We start from the raw sequence: 18,073 nt of genomic DNA, 5'->3' as shown, positions 1-18,073 counted from the left end.
ATATGTTCCAATTTAAACATGGTTGAAAAATATCAAATATTAGTCTCATTTAAAGGTTTTGGTGCAAGAAGTTCAAATATAAAAAAAATCAAAAATAAACGTATGATTTTAAAAGATATGAATATTTTAAATTAGTCAAGTGGAAAGAAAATGTTAGATTTACTGTCTGAGAGAAGAGAGAATGGGTCTGCCATATTAGGGTTACATTACGGTGGTGCTCCTGCATGTAAAGTTACATAGTGGTGGGCCAGCTGCTGAAATCTTATATTTCTTAAACAAGGGAAACGTTCCTTATACAAAAACGTAAATAAGTATACGTTGTGAGGTGTGACTTGCTGGTTGGCTCGGTAGGTGCCGGTCCGCTCAATTTTCCACTTCGCCTTCTCCTGCTAGATCGAGTGCTCGGACTTGTCAGCCAGCGTACCGTCAGTGCTGACCTCACAATTGTTGACCCAGTCAAGGAACTCAGGGAGCTGGTGGTGATTGGTGAGCTTCGTCTCCAAGCACGCTCACGGTCACACCTCACTCTGACTCTTTCCAGCTCGACGATCAGCTCGACGATTTTCCCAACCTTTTAAGAGCCACACACACACTACCCGATCGACTTGCCTTGTCATGGCCGACGCGGAACGCCAGCAGCACGGCCCAGGCGACGGCGGGCGCCCCCACTTCCTCATCGTGGCCTACGGCATCCAGAGCCACCTCAACCCGTGCCGCGTCCTCGCGCGCCGCCTCCTGCAGCTACACGATGCAGACGGCTCAGGCCCCGTCCTCGCCACGCTCTCGGTCCCGCTCTTCACCCACCGCCGCATGTTCCCTTCGTCCGGCAACGGCGAGCCGGAGGGGCCGGAGGCCGCAGACGGTGCCATCTCTTGCGTTGCCTTCTCCGACGGCGTCGACGACGGCACCACCGCCAGGGGCCCCGAGGAGAGGGCGCGCCGCCGCCGCGCGTCCGCCGAGAGCCTCTTTGCGGTCGTCGCGCGGCTCGCCTCCCGCGGCCGGCCCGTTACGTGCATCGTGTGCAGCATGATGCTCCCCTGGGCACTGGACGTCGCGCGGGAGCGCGACATCCCGTTGGCCGTGTTTTGGATACAGCCGGCAACCGTCCTCGCCACCTACTACCACTACTTCCACGGCTACGGCGAGCTCATCGCGTCCCACGCCGCCGACCCCGCGTACGAGGTGACTCTGCCCGGGCTCAGCCGGCCTCTCAGGATCCGCGACTTCCCGTCATTCCTCGTCGACACCACCGGAGGTGAGGTGGGCAAGGTCGTCAACGCGGTGTTCTGTGAGCTGTTCGAGTTCATGGACGAGCAGAGGCAGAATGTCAAGGTCCTCGTGAACACTTTCGACGAACTGGAGCCGGCGGCGCTGGCGGCCATGAGGGAGCACTTGGATGTGTTCGCCGTCGGCCCCGTGGTCGGGTCGTCGGCCGAGGCGCGGATCCATCTGTTCAACCACGCCGGTGCCGACAAGACGAGGTACATGGAGTGGCTCGGGGCGCAGCCGGAGAGGTCGGTGGTGTACGTCTCGTTCGGCAGCATATGGACGTACAGCAAGCAGCAGATGGAGGAGATCGCGGACGGGCTGCGGCGGTGCGGACGGCCGTACCTGCTCGTGGTGCGCAAGGACGGGCGGCAGGAGGACGTGAGCCGCTGCCTCGAGGACGTCGTGCAGGAGAGGAAGGGCATGGTGGTGGAGTGGTGCGACCAGCCGGAGGTCCTCTCGCACCCGTCCGTGGGGTGCTTCGTCACCCACTGCGGGTGGAACTCGACGCTGGAGGCCATGGCACTGGGTGTGGCTGTCGTCGCCGCGCCGAGCATGTTCGACCAGCCGACGAACGCGATGTTGATAGAGGAGGAGTGGGCTGCCGGCGTTAGGGGAGAGCGCAACGGCGAGGGCATCTTCTCCGGGCCGGAGCTGGCGAGGTGCGTTGAGCTGGTCATGGGCGACGGCGCGAGGGCCGTGGAGGTCAGGAAAAAAGTGGAGTCTCGGAAAGGGATGGCGCGGGATGCAATGGCTCCCGGAGGGCCGGCGGAAAGAAACCTCCGAAGCTTCGTCATGGAGGTCCAAAGTTCGGATGAAGCTCGCAGGAAGGATACAAACACCATAAGTCCACCACCATGACGAAATCGATGCCAAACTTAGACTATAGATTCGCACAGTCATTCTAATCAACTCGGGATTTAAATACTCGTTTAGGATTTGCATGTGTATGTTTTAAGGGCTTTGCTACACCTACGTACAACACCCCGTAAACCTACCTGAAGGCTGACTTGGCCTGGTTTAATTGGAACAGAAAACGGCCCGGGCCCCACCCAGAAGAATCAGGGGCGGAAGAGAATTAAATTATAGAAAGTTACAAAAGAGTACGTAACAATTTTACGTAGGTGTAAGATTATTGATGTTTTAAGATGCCCAGCGCAGAGCGAATGGATATTGTCCTGACAGGATGGACATGGTTTGTCCTTTTCTCCTTGATACTCCCTCTGCCTCGAAGTTTTTTTTTCAAGAGTACGCAAATTGCGTACCTTAACTTTGTAGACGAGAGAGGTTTATATATAAGAAATACAAGCGGTATGCACTGCCACACACGGCAGGCACATCCACCCCACCACTCCACACGCTAGGCTACTACTCTATACCATGTTAATCTCCTCTCCCTCTCTCCGATGCCCATAGCATGATTTACTGATGGATTATATCAGCCGCTTCCCACTCGTTGGCGATGTTGCTGTTGCGAAATACCCTGCCATTTCTCTGTTTTCAGAGGTTCCAACAGACTGAAATGCAGATTGTGCCGAATCCTCTCTGGTATCTCTTGTCGGTGCGTTTCCTAGCAGATACCCACCAATCACCTAATGTGTCTTCCGTGGTCGGTAGCAAAGCTACTTCGATACCAAACTTCCTGAAGCACAGAAACCACACTTGTCTCGCATAAGCGCATTGCAAGAGTATATGATTCACCTTGTCCTCCTCCTGGTTGCAAAGGAAACAAGCCGAGCTTTGATCTTGCAATCCATGTCTCTGTCGGTGATCCGATGTCCAAACTCTGTACTGAAGGGCAAGCCACATGAAAAGTTTGCAGGTCAGCGTTGCCCAACTACGCCAGACAGCCGAGGCACATTGGAATCTTACTCCCCCTTCACACATCATTTTGTACGCAAATTTTGCCGAGTACTTGCCGCTTGCATCCCATTGCCAGATTCGGAGTGTCCTCTGTGTCAGGGGCAAGCTCCATATGTACCAGCACTTCCCACAGCCGGATGAACTGCAGGAGCTCCTCTGTATTCATCTCCCCCATGATATCTTGTGTCCATGCATGAAGGTACATGGCCTCCTTCACTTTCCTCCTGTTAACCACCTGCTGCCGCACTTTGTTTGACAAGTAGCGGGGCGATCTCCTTCACGCAAGCGCAGTTGATCCAACGATCTCTCTAGAACAGCACCCTAGATCCTTCCCCGACTTCCCATTTAACCAAGCTATCAAAGGCCATCATCACTTGCTTGTGTGTGCAATAGTTGAGCCCTTGCCAGGGACGCGAGCTATCCGTACGCTTCAACCACTCCCACCTTAACCTGAGCACTATCCCTTGTTTGTAAAGATCCACCACCCCGGGACCTCCCAGTTGTTTTGGCCGGCAAACCCGACGCCGCGCTACCGCACACTTACCGCCCTGAATCTCTTCGAAACCTGCCCAGAAGAATGCATGTCATACTTTATCCACTCTTTCCAGCGCCCACTTCGGCGCTTCCGCCACGATCAGGTGGTGAGTGGGTCTGGCCCGCACAACCTGGTTCACCAGAATGAGGCGTCCGGGCCTTGTGACGAGGCCTCTCTGCCATCCTGGCATCATCTTAAGCACGTTATCCACAATAGGCTGCCATTCTGATCGCTGTGAGTTGTTTGATCCCCAAATGCAGCCCTAGGTATCTGGTGGGGAAAGTCTCGAGCTTCCATGGCAAGGACTGCCGCACCAGCTCCTCCTCAGCCTCCTCCGATCTGATCATAATAGCTGAGGATTTGGTGAAGTTAACCTTGAGACCCGATGCCTCACCGAATAATCTCAGAGCCTCCTGAACAAACCACATATCTGATATGCTCGGCCTTATGAACATCACTACATCATCAGCATATAGAGAGAGCCTCTGTATCGGAGCGCAGCCGGGGATATTGCTGATTGCGTTCATCTCCTGTGCCTTCAAAATCATAGCAGTGAGGACGTCCATCGCAATGACAAAGAGCAAGGGCGAGATGGAGTCCCCCTGCCTCAGTCCCCATGCATGCATAAACTTCCTGCCAACACATCCATTGACTACCAATTTTGAACTTGCTGTCCTGAGCAGCGTAGCAATCCATGATCTCCAAGTGCTCGAGAAGCCCTTGGCTCGCAGCACTTCGAATAAGATTGGCCAGGACAATGAGTCGAAGGCACGCGAGATATCCAGCTTTAGCATCACACTCTTCGTCTTCCTTTTGTGAAGTTTCCTTGCAAGTTTCCTAACTAGCAAGAAGTTGTCATGGATATTCCGACCCCTAATAAACGCCGATTGGTTTGCATGTACCAGCTCTCCCATGCGCGGGCAAAGCCTGTAAGCCAGAAGTTTAGACGCTAACTTTGGAATGCTATGGACCAGGCAGATTGGCCTGAAGTCGTTGATATGGCATGCCTCCGGCTTTTTGGGGATCAAGGTGATCAGAGCTGATTCAACCTTCCAAACCCTCTCCCATTGTTGAGGAACAACTTGTTCGACGCTGCCATCACGTCACCTTTCATAATCACCCAAGCACGCTGAAAGAAGACACCAACGAACCCATTTGGCCCTAGCGCGTGATCTGAGGGCATGTCCCTCACCACTTTCCAAATCTCCTCTTCCTGGAAGACCAAATCTTGGTCATCTAGGTCGATCGGTGTCGGATTTCGGGTTCCGGCAAAACCCTTGAGGTTCGAACTCTGGGGTGCGTGTCGGTGTCAAAACCGGCGGATCTCGGGTAGGGGGTCCCGAACTGTGCGTCTAAGGCGGATGGTAACAGGAGGCAGGGGACACGATGTTTACCCAGGTTTGGGACCTCTTAAAGGAGGTAATACCCTACGTCCTGCTTGATTGTTCTTGATGATATGAGTATTACAAGAGTTGATCTACCACGAGATCATAGAGGCTAAATCCTAGAAACTAGCCTATGGTATGATTGTATGTTGTCCTACGGACTAAACCCTCCGGTTTATATAGACACCGGAGGGGGCTAGGGTTACACAGAGTCGGTTACAAGGGAGGAGATCTACATATCTGTATTACCTAGCTTGCCTTCCATGCCAAGGAGAGTCCCATCCGGACACGGGACGAAGTCTTCAATCTTGTATCTTCATAGTCCAACAGTCCAGCCAAAGGATATAGTCCGGCTGTCTGGAGACCCCCTAATCTAGGACTCCCTCAGTAGCCCCTGAACTAGGCTTCAATGGCGATGAGTCCGGTGCGCAGTTTTGTCTTCGGCATTGCAAGGCGGGTTCCTCCTCCGAATACTTCCATGGAAGATTTTGAACACAAGGATAGTGTCCGGCCCTGCAAAATAATTTCCACATACCGTCGTAGAGAGAATAATATTTCCACAAATCTAATCTGCTGACGCGTTTTGACAGCACGACGTCACGTCATGGCTCGGTCATTATTCGAACCATTTTTCTCAACCAGCACCGCACATATCACGAGGCAGTTTTCTTGACACGTCTTGTCGAAGCAGAGATCGTGTCCATCTTATTACGGGATTCTCATCAATAAGGACGTGGGTAACCCACTCGTGCCCGTTGGCATGACTCCTCGATTTTAGGCGAGTCCAAAACGGACGCGAGGAGGACGCTTTCTATACAACTTCTTTATAAAGAGGCCAAGACCCATCCCTTTTTCCTCTCACGCTCAATCGAATCCTTCCCCCACCTCGAGTTCCAACACCCCAGGCTCAAGTGTGGTGCTTTGGACCTTCAACCATGTCCAGTTCCAACCTCCAAGGTCGGTGGATGCCTTCCTCTGTCACGGAGGAGGACATCAAGAAGCTGAGAGAGGCCAGATATCTGACCGCCAAAATTTCGCACAGGCTGCCTGCCCGAGGGCAGGTCATCCCCACTCCCGAACCCAACGAGAGTGTTGTGTTCGTCTCTCACTTCCTCCGAGGACTAGGCCTCGCTCTGGATCCCTTTGTTAGGGGACTCATGTTCTATTACGGGCTGGATTTCCACGATCTGGCCCCGGATTCCCTCCTTCACATCTCGTCGTTCATCGTCATATGTGAGGCCTTCCTCCGCATTACCCCTCACTTCGGCCTGTGGCTCAAGACCTTCAATGTGAAGCCGAAGATGATCGAGGGGCGGCAGGCAGAGTGTGGAGGTGCCGTAATAAGCAAAAGCGCTGATGCTCCATGGCCAGAGGGTTCCTTTCCAGAGGTGTCCAGTTTGTGGCAGCGGGAGTGGTTTTATATCACAGCTCCCCGAAGTGCCAAGTGGGCAGCCGTCCCTGTCTTTCGCTCGGGCCCCCACCACAACTGACGTCATGGATCAGTGAGGGGCTAAACTGGGGTCTAGTAAAGGATGTGCCGATATTGCAGAGCCGCATCCGAGATCTCATTGAGAGAGACATCAACCTGGTCACGGTGATGCAGGTCATGCTAGTTCGCCAGGATCCCGCCTTGCAAAAGTAGACCTCTCCGTTTGTGGGAGTTCAACCCGGAGGGACCGCGAATCATTCAGCACTTCCTTGGCATGACGCTTGAGGAGATGTACAAGTTGTTCTTCGGACCATAAATAAAGTGTCCGGACACCACCGAGGATGCGGGTCTGAGCTGTAATCGCCTGGATACCCAAGTAAGTAATTCCATGGCCGAACATGCTGTTTCACTTATTTATCATAACATCATTCTGAAAAGTTGCTCTTTGACCAGGACTGGATAACAAAGGCGAAGATGATCAGGTGTTCGGCCCCCCTTCCTGAGAGCTTGGCCAATCCAGTACTAGATAGAATGCTGGAGCCGGCGCCTTATCAGGTACCCTCGAAGGAAGATAAAGGGTGGAATAAAGAGGCCGAAAGCGAGCCTCACTCACTACTCGTCCCAACCGGGGTAATGAGCGCCTCCGCGAAGGAGGATAACCAGGGAGAAGAATCTGACATTCCCTCTCCCGGGGGAAGGAAGAGGACCACCTCTGAAGATCCGGAAACAGAAGTTTCCAAACGAGGGAAGAAATCTTCGCTAGAGGGTCCTGCCTCGAGGGGCACCCTTGCCGCACAGTGTCCGCAAGGGAATCAGCCCTCTACCGAGCTGTAAGTAATCGAAAAGTACTTAGTAGTGAAAATATCCTACCTTACTTCTGAAGACAATAACTGAAGCTTATATCTTGTAGTTTGGATCGTAGCCCTTCTCAACGGAGTTCGTCTTCGGGGGATCTTCTTCCGGAGATGATGGAGAGTGAAGCACCTCCCCCTACCACCCCGCCTCATGAGGCGGGCAACCCTAAAGTGTCATCGCGGAGGGTTTCTCCTGATCCGCCAAGGCCAGAGGGTAATCCCTTGGCCACCCGGAGTCCTCAGTATTCGGCTCCTAAAGAGAGCAACAGAAAGAGTCTGGAACCGTATAGTGTGCGGTTGGACGCACTGAAGGATATTCTGGAGCAAGCGGCCATCTCAGAAGTGCATCGTACGCTAATGAGTACGGTAGTTGAAAGGATTTCATCCGCTGAAAGCGGATTGCATGAAGCTTTTATGAGTCTGCTGAAAGGCTTCGAGGTACATGAAATAGTGTATGTTTTTTACGGTGCCGCACACGTTAGGTGTGCCCTATGCAGATGGTAGCCCCTGAGACTCTGATTGTCGTCGAAAACGGCGGCGAACAGAGGATCATAGTCCTCGGTAATAACCAGACCGCCTTTATGTGCAGGTGGCTGAAGCTCCGGTGGCTAGCCGGACTGATGGGTTTGCCGAACTAAAGCGGCAACTTGATTCGGCAGATGCCGACATCATTCTTGTCAACAAGCGGCTTGACGAGGCACGGGGTAAGTGATTTCTTCGGTGATCAACGCATAGTAAGAGGAGCATGATGCCAGTATCTTTAATATGTTGTGACTGTAGATGGAGCTGCCACTGTGGAGACCCTTCGGGCAGAGCTTGCCCGAGCCAAGGAACAAGCAAGGAATAGCGATGCGGCTGCTCTAAAGGCAGTCGAAGAGCTGCGGGCCGAACTGTCCACGCATCGCCAGAGCAATGAAAGGATAGCCAAGATGGCCATTGAGTTGAAAGATGCCGCTGACCGTTACCAGCTTCTTGAGAAAGAAAGCCGAGCGAGGGCGACGGACCTGGAAAAGGCCATGGTAGCAGCCAAGGAAGCCCGCTCTAAAATCAGAGCGACGAAGGAGGAGTTGCATCAAGCTGCGGATATCGTGGCTGGGAAGCCCTTCTTGTTGCGGACTAAGTTCGGAGATCCAAAGTATACTCCTCTTGATCAACCATGGAGTTCGACGGATGCCTACGTGGATTTGGCGGCAAGTGCTGCTGATGCGGCCGAGTACTTCAAGGATCAAAAAGATCGCGAAGTGGAAAAGCTGTTCTGGTCACAGTTCCATGCTCCAGTGCGTCCGCTGCTGTTGAATGAGCGAATGGCCGAGTGGGCCGAGCTCCATAGGTTGTCCGGACTCGCCATGAGGTCTGTTGTAGATCAACTGTGGCCGGGAGGGCCAAGGCCGAATAGTTACTTTAGTTTAGTGCAACAATTCCTTGGTCCTGTGCCACACATCGATGCTATGAAGAGGTCGGCGTGCATAAAGGGTGCGCGGATGGCCTTTGCCCGTGTCAAGACATACTGGGTAGAGATGGAGGCCACCCCTGTTGCAACACAGGGTTCGGCTGTTGGCTGAGTGGCTGCCGAGCACTACTTTGAAGAAGTTCTTGAAGGCGCTCGTTCGATAGAGGCTCAGTGCTCGAAGAATATTATGTTCTAGTGACATGTACTCCCATTGTAGGAACAATGTTTTATTGAGTCATCAAGGCCGTGTTTATACTTTTGCCTGAAAGTATTATGATGCCTCATGTGCGGCCGTTTATGTATATATGTATATAACCTGAAAGTTTGCAGTCGTCGGCTTCCGCCCCCACGCATATAATGCGGGGGTGTTCGCAAAAAACGCGTATTCACACTTGATCCAACGTCTTGGTCCATTAAGGAGGTGGTAGCCCAGCGAACGAGGCAATCAGACTATATTGCTTTAACACTTCCACTTAGCCATAGGAGTTTGATGGTGGGGCTACTATATAGCCCCTGGTACTTCTGCGCTCGTCCGAATACGGGGCGCGTACGTACATGACCGGGAAACAACCCTTCGTTAATGCGGAGGAATCCCGAAGATTCCACTGAGTCATCGAGTGGTTGGCTAGTCTCGCATTATAACCATGATAGTCAGTTTTCGACTTTCTCTACCGAGGTGTTCATCCGGATGAACCAGGACACAATCGCAGTAGTTCTCCCAGTGCTACCTTAGCCGATATAGCGGAACGTAAGGTACCAAAACATGGGAGCCGGGTAAACCCAACATTTGACCAAAGACATGATTCGGAGCTGATGCATATAAGGCCAAACTCGCGGCGCCCTAAGGTATTCGGTCTTTATAACATATGTCGGGCTGAACAATGCCCTTAGTAATAAATCCCAGGTGTCCAGGTACGTGTAATATCTTGACATGGCCACATGCCAATACGTCGGCATCCTTCTCGGTTGTATTGAGTATCCGGAGGATGTGAACAACACGAGACAGTAAAAAAGGTTTACACAGGGTCTTAATCTAAAAAGAAACCTTTGAGCGGGCCCCTGTTGCACGTCTGCGCCTGTGTCTCCGTTGTGCCGTGTCCTGGATGGGTGTAGCACAATTGTCATCTGTAAAAGAGAAGAACTTAGGTGAAAGTTGTCATGCCAGAAGATTGGTTATTGTCAATAAACCATTAAAATTCAAGATAAGTCAAGTTGAGCCGGACTAGCCCTGATTACACACGGGAAGCCCCTGGTACCGTCTAGAGGGTTTGATCATCAAACCAATCTCATGTATATGTAGTGGTGCACCAGACTCGTCTAACCGTGTCGGTGGTCTTGACGACCTGTCATTTTTTCTGGTTGGTGAGGCCGTCTAGTGCTCGGCGGCTAAAGCTGCCGCACATTCTTCCACGCATAGAGCACGCTCAGTATTTCTGCTAACTGTGATGGTGCCATGTGGACCGGGCATCTTAAGCTTGAGAGAAGCGTAATGCGGGATTGCATTAAAACGAGCGAAAGCCGCTCTTTCGAGTAGTGCCTGATAGCCACTTTGGAATGGAGTGATGTAGAAAGTTAAGCTTTCGCTTCGGAAGTTGTCGGAAGAACCGAATACAACCTCTAGTAATAGAGAGCCCATGCAGCGGGCCTCTAGGCCTGGTATTACTCCCTTGAAGGTAGTAGTATGGTGGCTTATTTTTGTCGGGTCTATCCTCATTTTGCGGACTGTGTCCTGATATATCAGATTTAGACCACTGCCGCCGTCCATGAGGGCTCATGTGAGATGGTATCCGTTTATTATTGTGTCTAACACCAAGGCAGCCAATCCTTCATGCCGGATGCTTGTCGCGTGATCCCCGCGATCAAAAGTGATCGGGAAGGCCAACCAGGGGTTGAACCTAGGGATGATGGGCTCTATGGTGTGTGTGTCTCGGAGTGCATGTTTGCTTCTCCTATTCGTCACATGGATCATGTTGACTATTTTAACCTCTGGTGGGAATTTTTTTTGCCCTCCAGTGCTTTGCTGGCGAGGCTCGTCCTCGTCTTCGCTTGGTGTCTCCCCCCTTGTGTTCGACATTTAGCTTACCTGCCTGCTTGAAGACCCAGCATTCTCTGTGGGTGTGATTTGCAGGTTTATCGGGGGTGCCATGAATCTGACATAGTTTGTCAAGAATCTTGTTTAGGCCAGACGGTTCGTCTCTGCTGCCTTTGAAAGGCTTTTTCCGCTAGCCTGGCCGAGAGCCCCTAAATCCGGCGTTTACCGCCGTATTATCTAGGCTATCTTCTTTATTTCGACGCTTGTTTTTATTGCGTCGTTGTTTTCCATTGCCATCCCTGACTTCGGATGTGCTTGGTTCGCTGGTGCTACTGCGGGCTAACCAGCTGTCTTCGCTCACGCAAAAGCGGGTCATGAGACTTGTTAGAGTTGCCATTGTTCTCGGTTTTTCTTGGCCGAGGTGTCTGGCGAGCCATTCGTCTCGGATGCTGTTTTTGAAAGCTGCTAAGGCTTCGGCGTCCGGACAGTCGATGATTCGGTTCTTCTTGGTGAGAAACCTGTTCCAAAGCTTTCGGGCGGACTCTCCGGACTGTTGAATTATATGACTTAAATCGTCTGCATCCGGAGGTCGGACGTAGGTCCCTTGAAAATTAGCCCGAAAAGCATCCTCGAGCTCCTCCCAACTTCCAGTTGAGTTTTCGGGGAGGCTTTTCAGCCAGTGCCGAGCTGGTCCTTTAAGCTTGAGGGGCAGGTATTTAATGGCATGGAGATCATCTCCGCGAGCCATATGGATATGGAGGATAAAGTCCTCAATCCAGACCCCAGGGTCTGTGGTCCCGTCGTACGCCTCTATGTTCACTGGTTTGAATCCTTCTGGGAATTCGTGGTCCAGCATCTCATCGGTGAAACATAGGGGGTGTGCGGCACCCCTGTACTTGGATGTACCATGGCATTCGGACGGTTGTGGTATTTGGTTTTGATTTTGTGCCGGAGCACGCTTCCTAGATCCATAGATGGATCTGGTCATACCGGATTTTTGGCGCAAGTCCTCACGTACATCGTGTGTTGACTTATGTGTGTATTTGTTATCCGCTCTATCGTGGTCACAAGGTGGTGGATCCGGCCGGTTGGCCATTTCATTTTTTGGCTATGTGGGCTCTAAGGCCTCGTCGTCGAATTCAGGTAACAGCTTGCGCTTTGGGTAGCTCTTTGTGTGGTAACTTCCACCATACTTTGCTTCGTTGTCGAGCACTTTGTTCCACCTGCTGTTGAGTGTATTTTGTGTGGCCCTAAGCCTTTGCTTCTACTTCTTTAGACTCCTCGCTGTGGCAATAAGCCTTCTGCGGAGGTTCTCTTGCTCCAAGTGCATTTTCGGGATGATGTGTGCATCTTCATCCGGACTGTTTTCCTCCCCAGAGGGGGTTTGATGAGGTTTATACTCGGCGTCGCCGTGTTCGGACGTCGGATCCGTACTATGTTTGCCGCTTGCGGCTTCATCGTGCTCTGCCGTCGGGGCAATATGGTCGTCGTTTCCTCTGGAGTCGACTGGAGTGTTATTTTCTCTTGCGTTGTTATCGCTGTTTTTGCCATGACGGGACTTAGAGCGGCGCCGCTGACGTTGGCACTTGGGTTGCTTCTTGGAGGGGCCATCCTCCACTGTCTCTTCGCCATTGCCTTCTTTGGGTGTATCCACCATGTAAATGTCATGTGATGAAGTGGCTGTCCGGTGCCCTGTGGGCGCTGGTTGCTGTTCGTCTCCTGCATCTTCGTCCATGCTGTCGATGTCTTCGGAGTCGAAGTTGAGCATGTCGGTTAAGTCGTCGACAGTGGCTACTAAGTGGGTGGTGGGCGGGCAGTGAATTTCTTCGTCGTCCGTATCCCATTCTAGCCGGCAAAACCCTTGAGGTTCGAACTCTGGGGTGCCTGTCGGTGTCAAAACCGGCGGATCTCGGGTAGGGGGTCCCGAACTGTGCGTCTAAGGCGGATGGTAACAGGAGGCGGGGGACACGATGTTTACCCAGGTTTGGGCCCTCTTGAAGGAGGTAATACCCTACGTCCTGCTTGATTGTTCTTGATGATATGAGTATTACAAGAGTTGATCTACCATGAGATCGTAGAGGCTAAACCCTAGAAACTAGCCTATGGTATGATTGTATGTTGTCCTACTGACTAAACCCTCAGGTTTATATAGACACCGGAGGGGGCTAGGATTACACAGATTCGTTTACAAGGGAGGAGATCTACATATCCGTATTGCCTAGCTTGCCTTCCACGCCAAGGAGAGTCCCATCCGGACACGGGATGAAGTCTTCAATCTTGTATCTTCATAGTCCAACAGTCCGGCCAAAGGATATAGTCCGGCTGCCCGAAGACCCCCTAATCCAGGACTCCCTCAGTGCGCACGAAGATCCCTCCTCCCCTAGCCCACGCTCTCACCACAACCTCAAAGCTCAGCTCGTCGAACTCGCAGAACAAAGGACACAGGGTTTATACTAGTTCGGGCCACCGATGTGGTGTAATACCCTACTCCAGTGTGGTGTGGTGGATTGCCTCTTGTGATGAGGATGAACGAGTACAAGGGAAGAACATCCTCCTGAGGGGAGGTGTTCTTGAGCTCGGTGAGCTTGTGTGGTTGAGGATGATCTGAATGGTCCAAGACCAGTTCCCCCCTTCCTACGGTGGTGGCTAGTTCTATTTATAGAGGCCCTGGTCCTCTTCCCACATGTAGGTGGGAAGGGATCCAACAACGGCCAAATTTGAAGGGAGACAACTAGTACAAGTTATCCTGACAAAAGGTGGTCTTCGCCTGCCAAAGGCTCTGGTGGTGATGCCGTCCTGGGCTCCATGGTGACCTCTGTCCTGCCATCCTGCTGGTCTTGGTCTTGTTGCACCGATATGGAAACCCTTGCCTAATGCCTCGGGAGTCCTCGCCTGCGCTTGGCTCTTTAGCACCAAAGAGGAAACAAGTACACTGCATGCTGGTTCCCGCCTGGCCATGGTCGTCATGGCTTGCGTCACAGGGACCTCGCGACGTGCCCCTTGACTTGATCTCTCCGCCCCTCGCGAGCCAGCCTGGTGATGCCGCCCCCGAGGAGGTCTTTGTTGGGGAACGTAGTAATTTCAAAAAAATTCCCACGCACACGCAAGATCATGGTGATGCATAGCAACGAGAGGGGAGAGTGTTGTCCACGTACCCTCGTAGACCGAAAGCGGAGGCGTTAGCACAACGCGGTTGATGTAGTCGTACGTCTTCACGATCCGACCGATCAAGTACCGAACACACGGCACCTCCGAGTTCAACACACGTTCAGCCCGATGACGTCCCTCGAACTCCGATCCAGCCGAGTGTTGAGGGAGAGTTTCGTCAGCACGACGGCGTGGTGACGATGATGATGTTCTACCGACGCAGGGCTTCGCCTAAGCACCGCTACAGTATTATCGAGGTGGACTATGGTGGAGGGGGGCACCGCACACGGCTAAAAGATCAAACGATCAATTGTTGTGTCTAGGGTGCCCCTGCCCCCGTATATAAAGGAGCAAGGGGGTAGGTGCGGCCGGCCAGGAGGGGCGCGCCAGGAGGACCCTCCCTTTTCCTTGATGGATTAGGAGAAGAGGGGGAAAGAGGTGGAGGAGAAGAAGGAAAGGGGGGGCGCCCCCTCTCCTTGTCCTATTCGGACGAGGGGGGAGGGGCGCGCGGCCCTTGCCCTGGCCGCCTCTCCTCTTCTCCACCAAGGCCCACTATGGCCCGTTAACCCCCCGGGGGTTCCGGTAACCCCTCCGGTACTCCGGTAAAATCCCGATTTCACCCGGAACACTTCTGATATCCAAATATAGGCTTCCAACATATCAATCTTCATGTCTCGACCATTTCGAGACTCCTCATCATGTCCGTGATCATATCTGTGACTCCGAACAACCTTCGGTACATCAAACATATAAACTCATAATATAACTGTCATCGAAACGTTAAGCGTGCGGACCCTACGGGTTCGAGAACTATGTAGATATGACCGAGACACGTCTGCGGTCAATAACCAATAGCGGAACCTGTATGCTCATATTGGCTCCCACATATTCCACGAAGATCTTTATCGGTCAGACCGCATAACAACATACGTTGTTCCCTTTGTCATCGGTATGTTACTTGCCCGAGATTCGATCGTCGGTATCTCAATACCTAGTTTAATCTCGTTACCGGCAAGTCTCTTTACTCGTTCCGTAATACATCATCCCGCAACTAACTCATTAGTTGCAATGCTTGCAAGGCTTAAGTGATGTGCATTACCAAGTGGGCCCAGAGATACCTCTCCGACAATCGGAGTGACAAATCCTAATCTCGAAATACGCCAACCCAACAAGTACCTTCGGAGACACCTGTAGAGCACCTTTATAATCACCCAGTTACATTGTGATGTTTGGTAGCACACAAAGTGTTCCTCTGGTAAACAGGAGTTGCATAATCTCATAGTCATAGGAACATGTATAAGTCATGAAGAAAGCAATAGCAACATACTAAACGATCGAGTGCTAAGCTAACAGAATGGTTCAAGTCAATCACATCATTCTCCTAATGATGTGATCCCGTTAATCAAATGACAACTCATGTCAATGGCTAGGAAACATAACCATCTTTGATCAACGAGCTAGTCAAGTAGAGGCATATTAGTGACACTCTGTTTGTCTATGTATTCACACAAGTATTATGTTTCCGCTTAATACAATTCTAGCATGAATAATAAACATTTACCATGATATAAGGAAATAAATTATAACTTTATTATTGCTTCTAGGGCATATTTCCTTCAGTCTCCCACTTGCACTAGAGTCAATAATCTAGATTACACAGTAATGATTCTAACACCCATGGAGCCTTGGTGCTGATCATGTTTTGCTCGTGGAAGAGGCTTAGTTATCGGGTCTGCAACATTCAGATCCGTATGTATCTTGCAAATTTCTATGTCTCCCACCTGGACTAGATCCTGAATGGAATTGAAGCGTCTCTTGATGTGCTTGGTTCTCTTGTGAAATCTGGGTTCCTTCGCCAAGGCAATTGCACCAGTATTGTCACAAAATATTTTCATTGGACCCGATGCACTAGGTATGACACTGATGTCTACTACACAACCTTCTTCTTGTAGACGTTGTTGGGCCTCCAAGTGCAGAGGTTTGTAGGAAAGTAGCACATTTCCCTCAAGTGGATGACCTAAGGTTTATCAATCTGTAGGAGGCGTAGGATGAAGATGGTCTCTCTCAAGCAACCCTGCAACCAAATAACAAAGAGTCTCTTGTGTCCCCAACACACCCAATACAATGGTAAATTGTATAGGTGCACTAGTTCGACGAAGAGATGGTGATACAAGTGCAATATGGATAGTAGATAATAGTATTTGTAATCTGAAATTATAAAAAAAGCAAGGTAACTAATGATAAAAGTGAGCGTAAACGGTATTGCAATGCGTGGAAATAAGGCCTAGGGTTCATACTTTCGCTAGTGTAAGTTCCCTCAACAATACTAACATAATTGGATCACATAACTATCCCTCAACATGCAACAAAGAGTCACTCCAAAGTCACTAATGGCGGAGAACGAACGAACAAATTATGGTAGGGTACAAATAAATTATAGGCTTTATTATACAGTCTTCTGGGCTTCTTTCCTTCCAAAAATGAGTTCCGTAAAAACAGAAACTGGCATTGGGCTCTGGGTTAATAGGTTAGTCCCAAAAATGATATAGAACTGTATAATAAAGCCCATAAACATTCAAAATAGTAAATAATATAGCATGGAGCAATCAAAACTTATAGATACGTTGGAGACGCATCAGCATCCCCAAGCTTAATTCCTGCTCGTCCTCGAGTAGGTAAATGATAAAAACAGAATTTTTGATGCGGAGTGCTACTTGGCATAATTTCAATGTGATTCTTCTTAATTGTGGTATGAATATTTATATCCAAAAGATTCAAGACAAAAGTTCATATTGACATAAAAATGATAATACTTCAAGCATACTAACTAAGCAATTATGTCTTCTCAAAATAACATGGCCAAAGAAAGTTCATCCCTACAAAATCATATAGTTTAGTCATGTTTCATTTTCGTCACACAAGAATGCTCTCATCATGCACAACCCCGATGACAAGCCAAGCAATTGTTTCATACTTTAGTAATCTCAAACCTATAAACTTTCACGCAATACATGAGCGCGAGCCATGGATATAGCACTATGGGTGGAATAGAATAATGAGGGGGTTATGTGGAGAAGACAAAAAAAGGAGAAAGTCTCACATCAACGAGGCTAATCAATGGGCTATGGAGATGCCCACTGATTGATGTTAATGCAAGGAGTAGGGATTGCCATGCAACGGATGCACTAGAGCTATAAATGTATGAAAGCTCAACAAAAGAAACTAGTGGGTGTGCATCCAACTTGCTTGCTCACGAAGACCTAGGGCACTTGAGGAGGCCCATTGTTGGAATATACAAGCCAGGTTCTATAATGAAAAATTCCCACTAGTATGAAAGTGATAACATGAGAGACTCTCTACTATGAAGATCATGGTGCTACTTTGAAGCACAAGTGTGGTAAAAGGATAGTAACATTGTCCCTTCTCTCTTTTTCTCTCTTTTTTTGGGCCTTCTCTTTTTTATGGCCTTTCTCTTTTTTTGGGACTTCTCTTTTTTATGGCCTTTCTCTTTTTTTATTCCTCACTTGGGACAATGCTCTAATAATGATGATCATCACACTTCTATTTATTTACAACTCAATGATTACAACTCGATACTAGAACAAAGATGACTCTATATGAATGCCTCTGGCGGTGTACCGGGATATGCAATGAATCAAGAGTGACATGTATAAAAGAATTATGAACGGTGGCTTTGCCACAAATACTATGTCAACTACATGATCATGCTAAGCAATATGACAATGATGAATGTGTCATGATGAACGGAATGATGGAAAGTTGCATGGCAATATATCTCGGAATGGCTATGGAAATGCCATAATAGGTAGGTATGGTGGCTGTTTTGAGGAAGATATAAGGAGGTTTATGTGTGAAAGAGCGTATCATATCACGGGTTTTGGATGCACCGGCGAAGTTTGCACCAACTCTCAGTGTGAGAAAGGGCAATGCACGGTACCGAAGAGGCTAGCAAGGATGGAAGGATGAGAGTGCGTATAATCCATGGACTCAACATTAGTCATAAAGAACTCACATACTTATTGCAAAAATCTACAATTCATCAAAAACCTCGGCACTACGCGCATGCTCCTAGGGGGATAGATTGGTAGGAA

General features: G+C 50.1%; 1 protein-coding gene across 1 annotated transcript; it reads left to right on the top strand.

Annotated features, from left to right (window-relative positions):
• The first annotated feature begins 573 nt into the window (after nucleotides 1-573).
• Nucleotides 574-2,476, top strand: LOC119300805 (UDP-glycosyltransferase 75C1-like). The gene has a single exon (XM_037577691.1). It carries the CDS (start codon nucleotides 616-618, stop codon nucleotides 2,125-2,127), a length of 1,512 nt encoding a protein of 503 aa, XP_037433588.1. The 5' UTR covers nucleotides 574-615; the 3' UTR covers nucleotides 2,128-2,476.
• The last annotated feature ends 15,597 nt before the right edge of the window (nucleotides 2,477-18,073 follow it).

Source organism: Triticum dicoccoides, chromosome 5A (genome assembly GCF_002162155.2).
Source record: "Triticum dicoccoides isolate Atlit2015 ecotype Zavitan chromosome 5A, WEW_v2.0, whole genome shotgun sequence".
Lineage (NCBI taxonomy): Eukaryota > Viridiplantae > Streptophyta > Magnoliopsida > Poales > Poaceae > Triticum > Triticum dicoccoides.
Note: the sequence above shows the minus strand (reverse complement) of the source record. Positions and strands in the feature narration are given on the sequence as shown.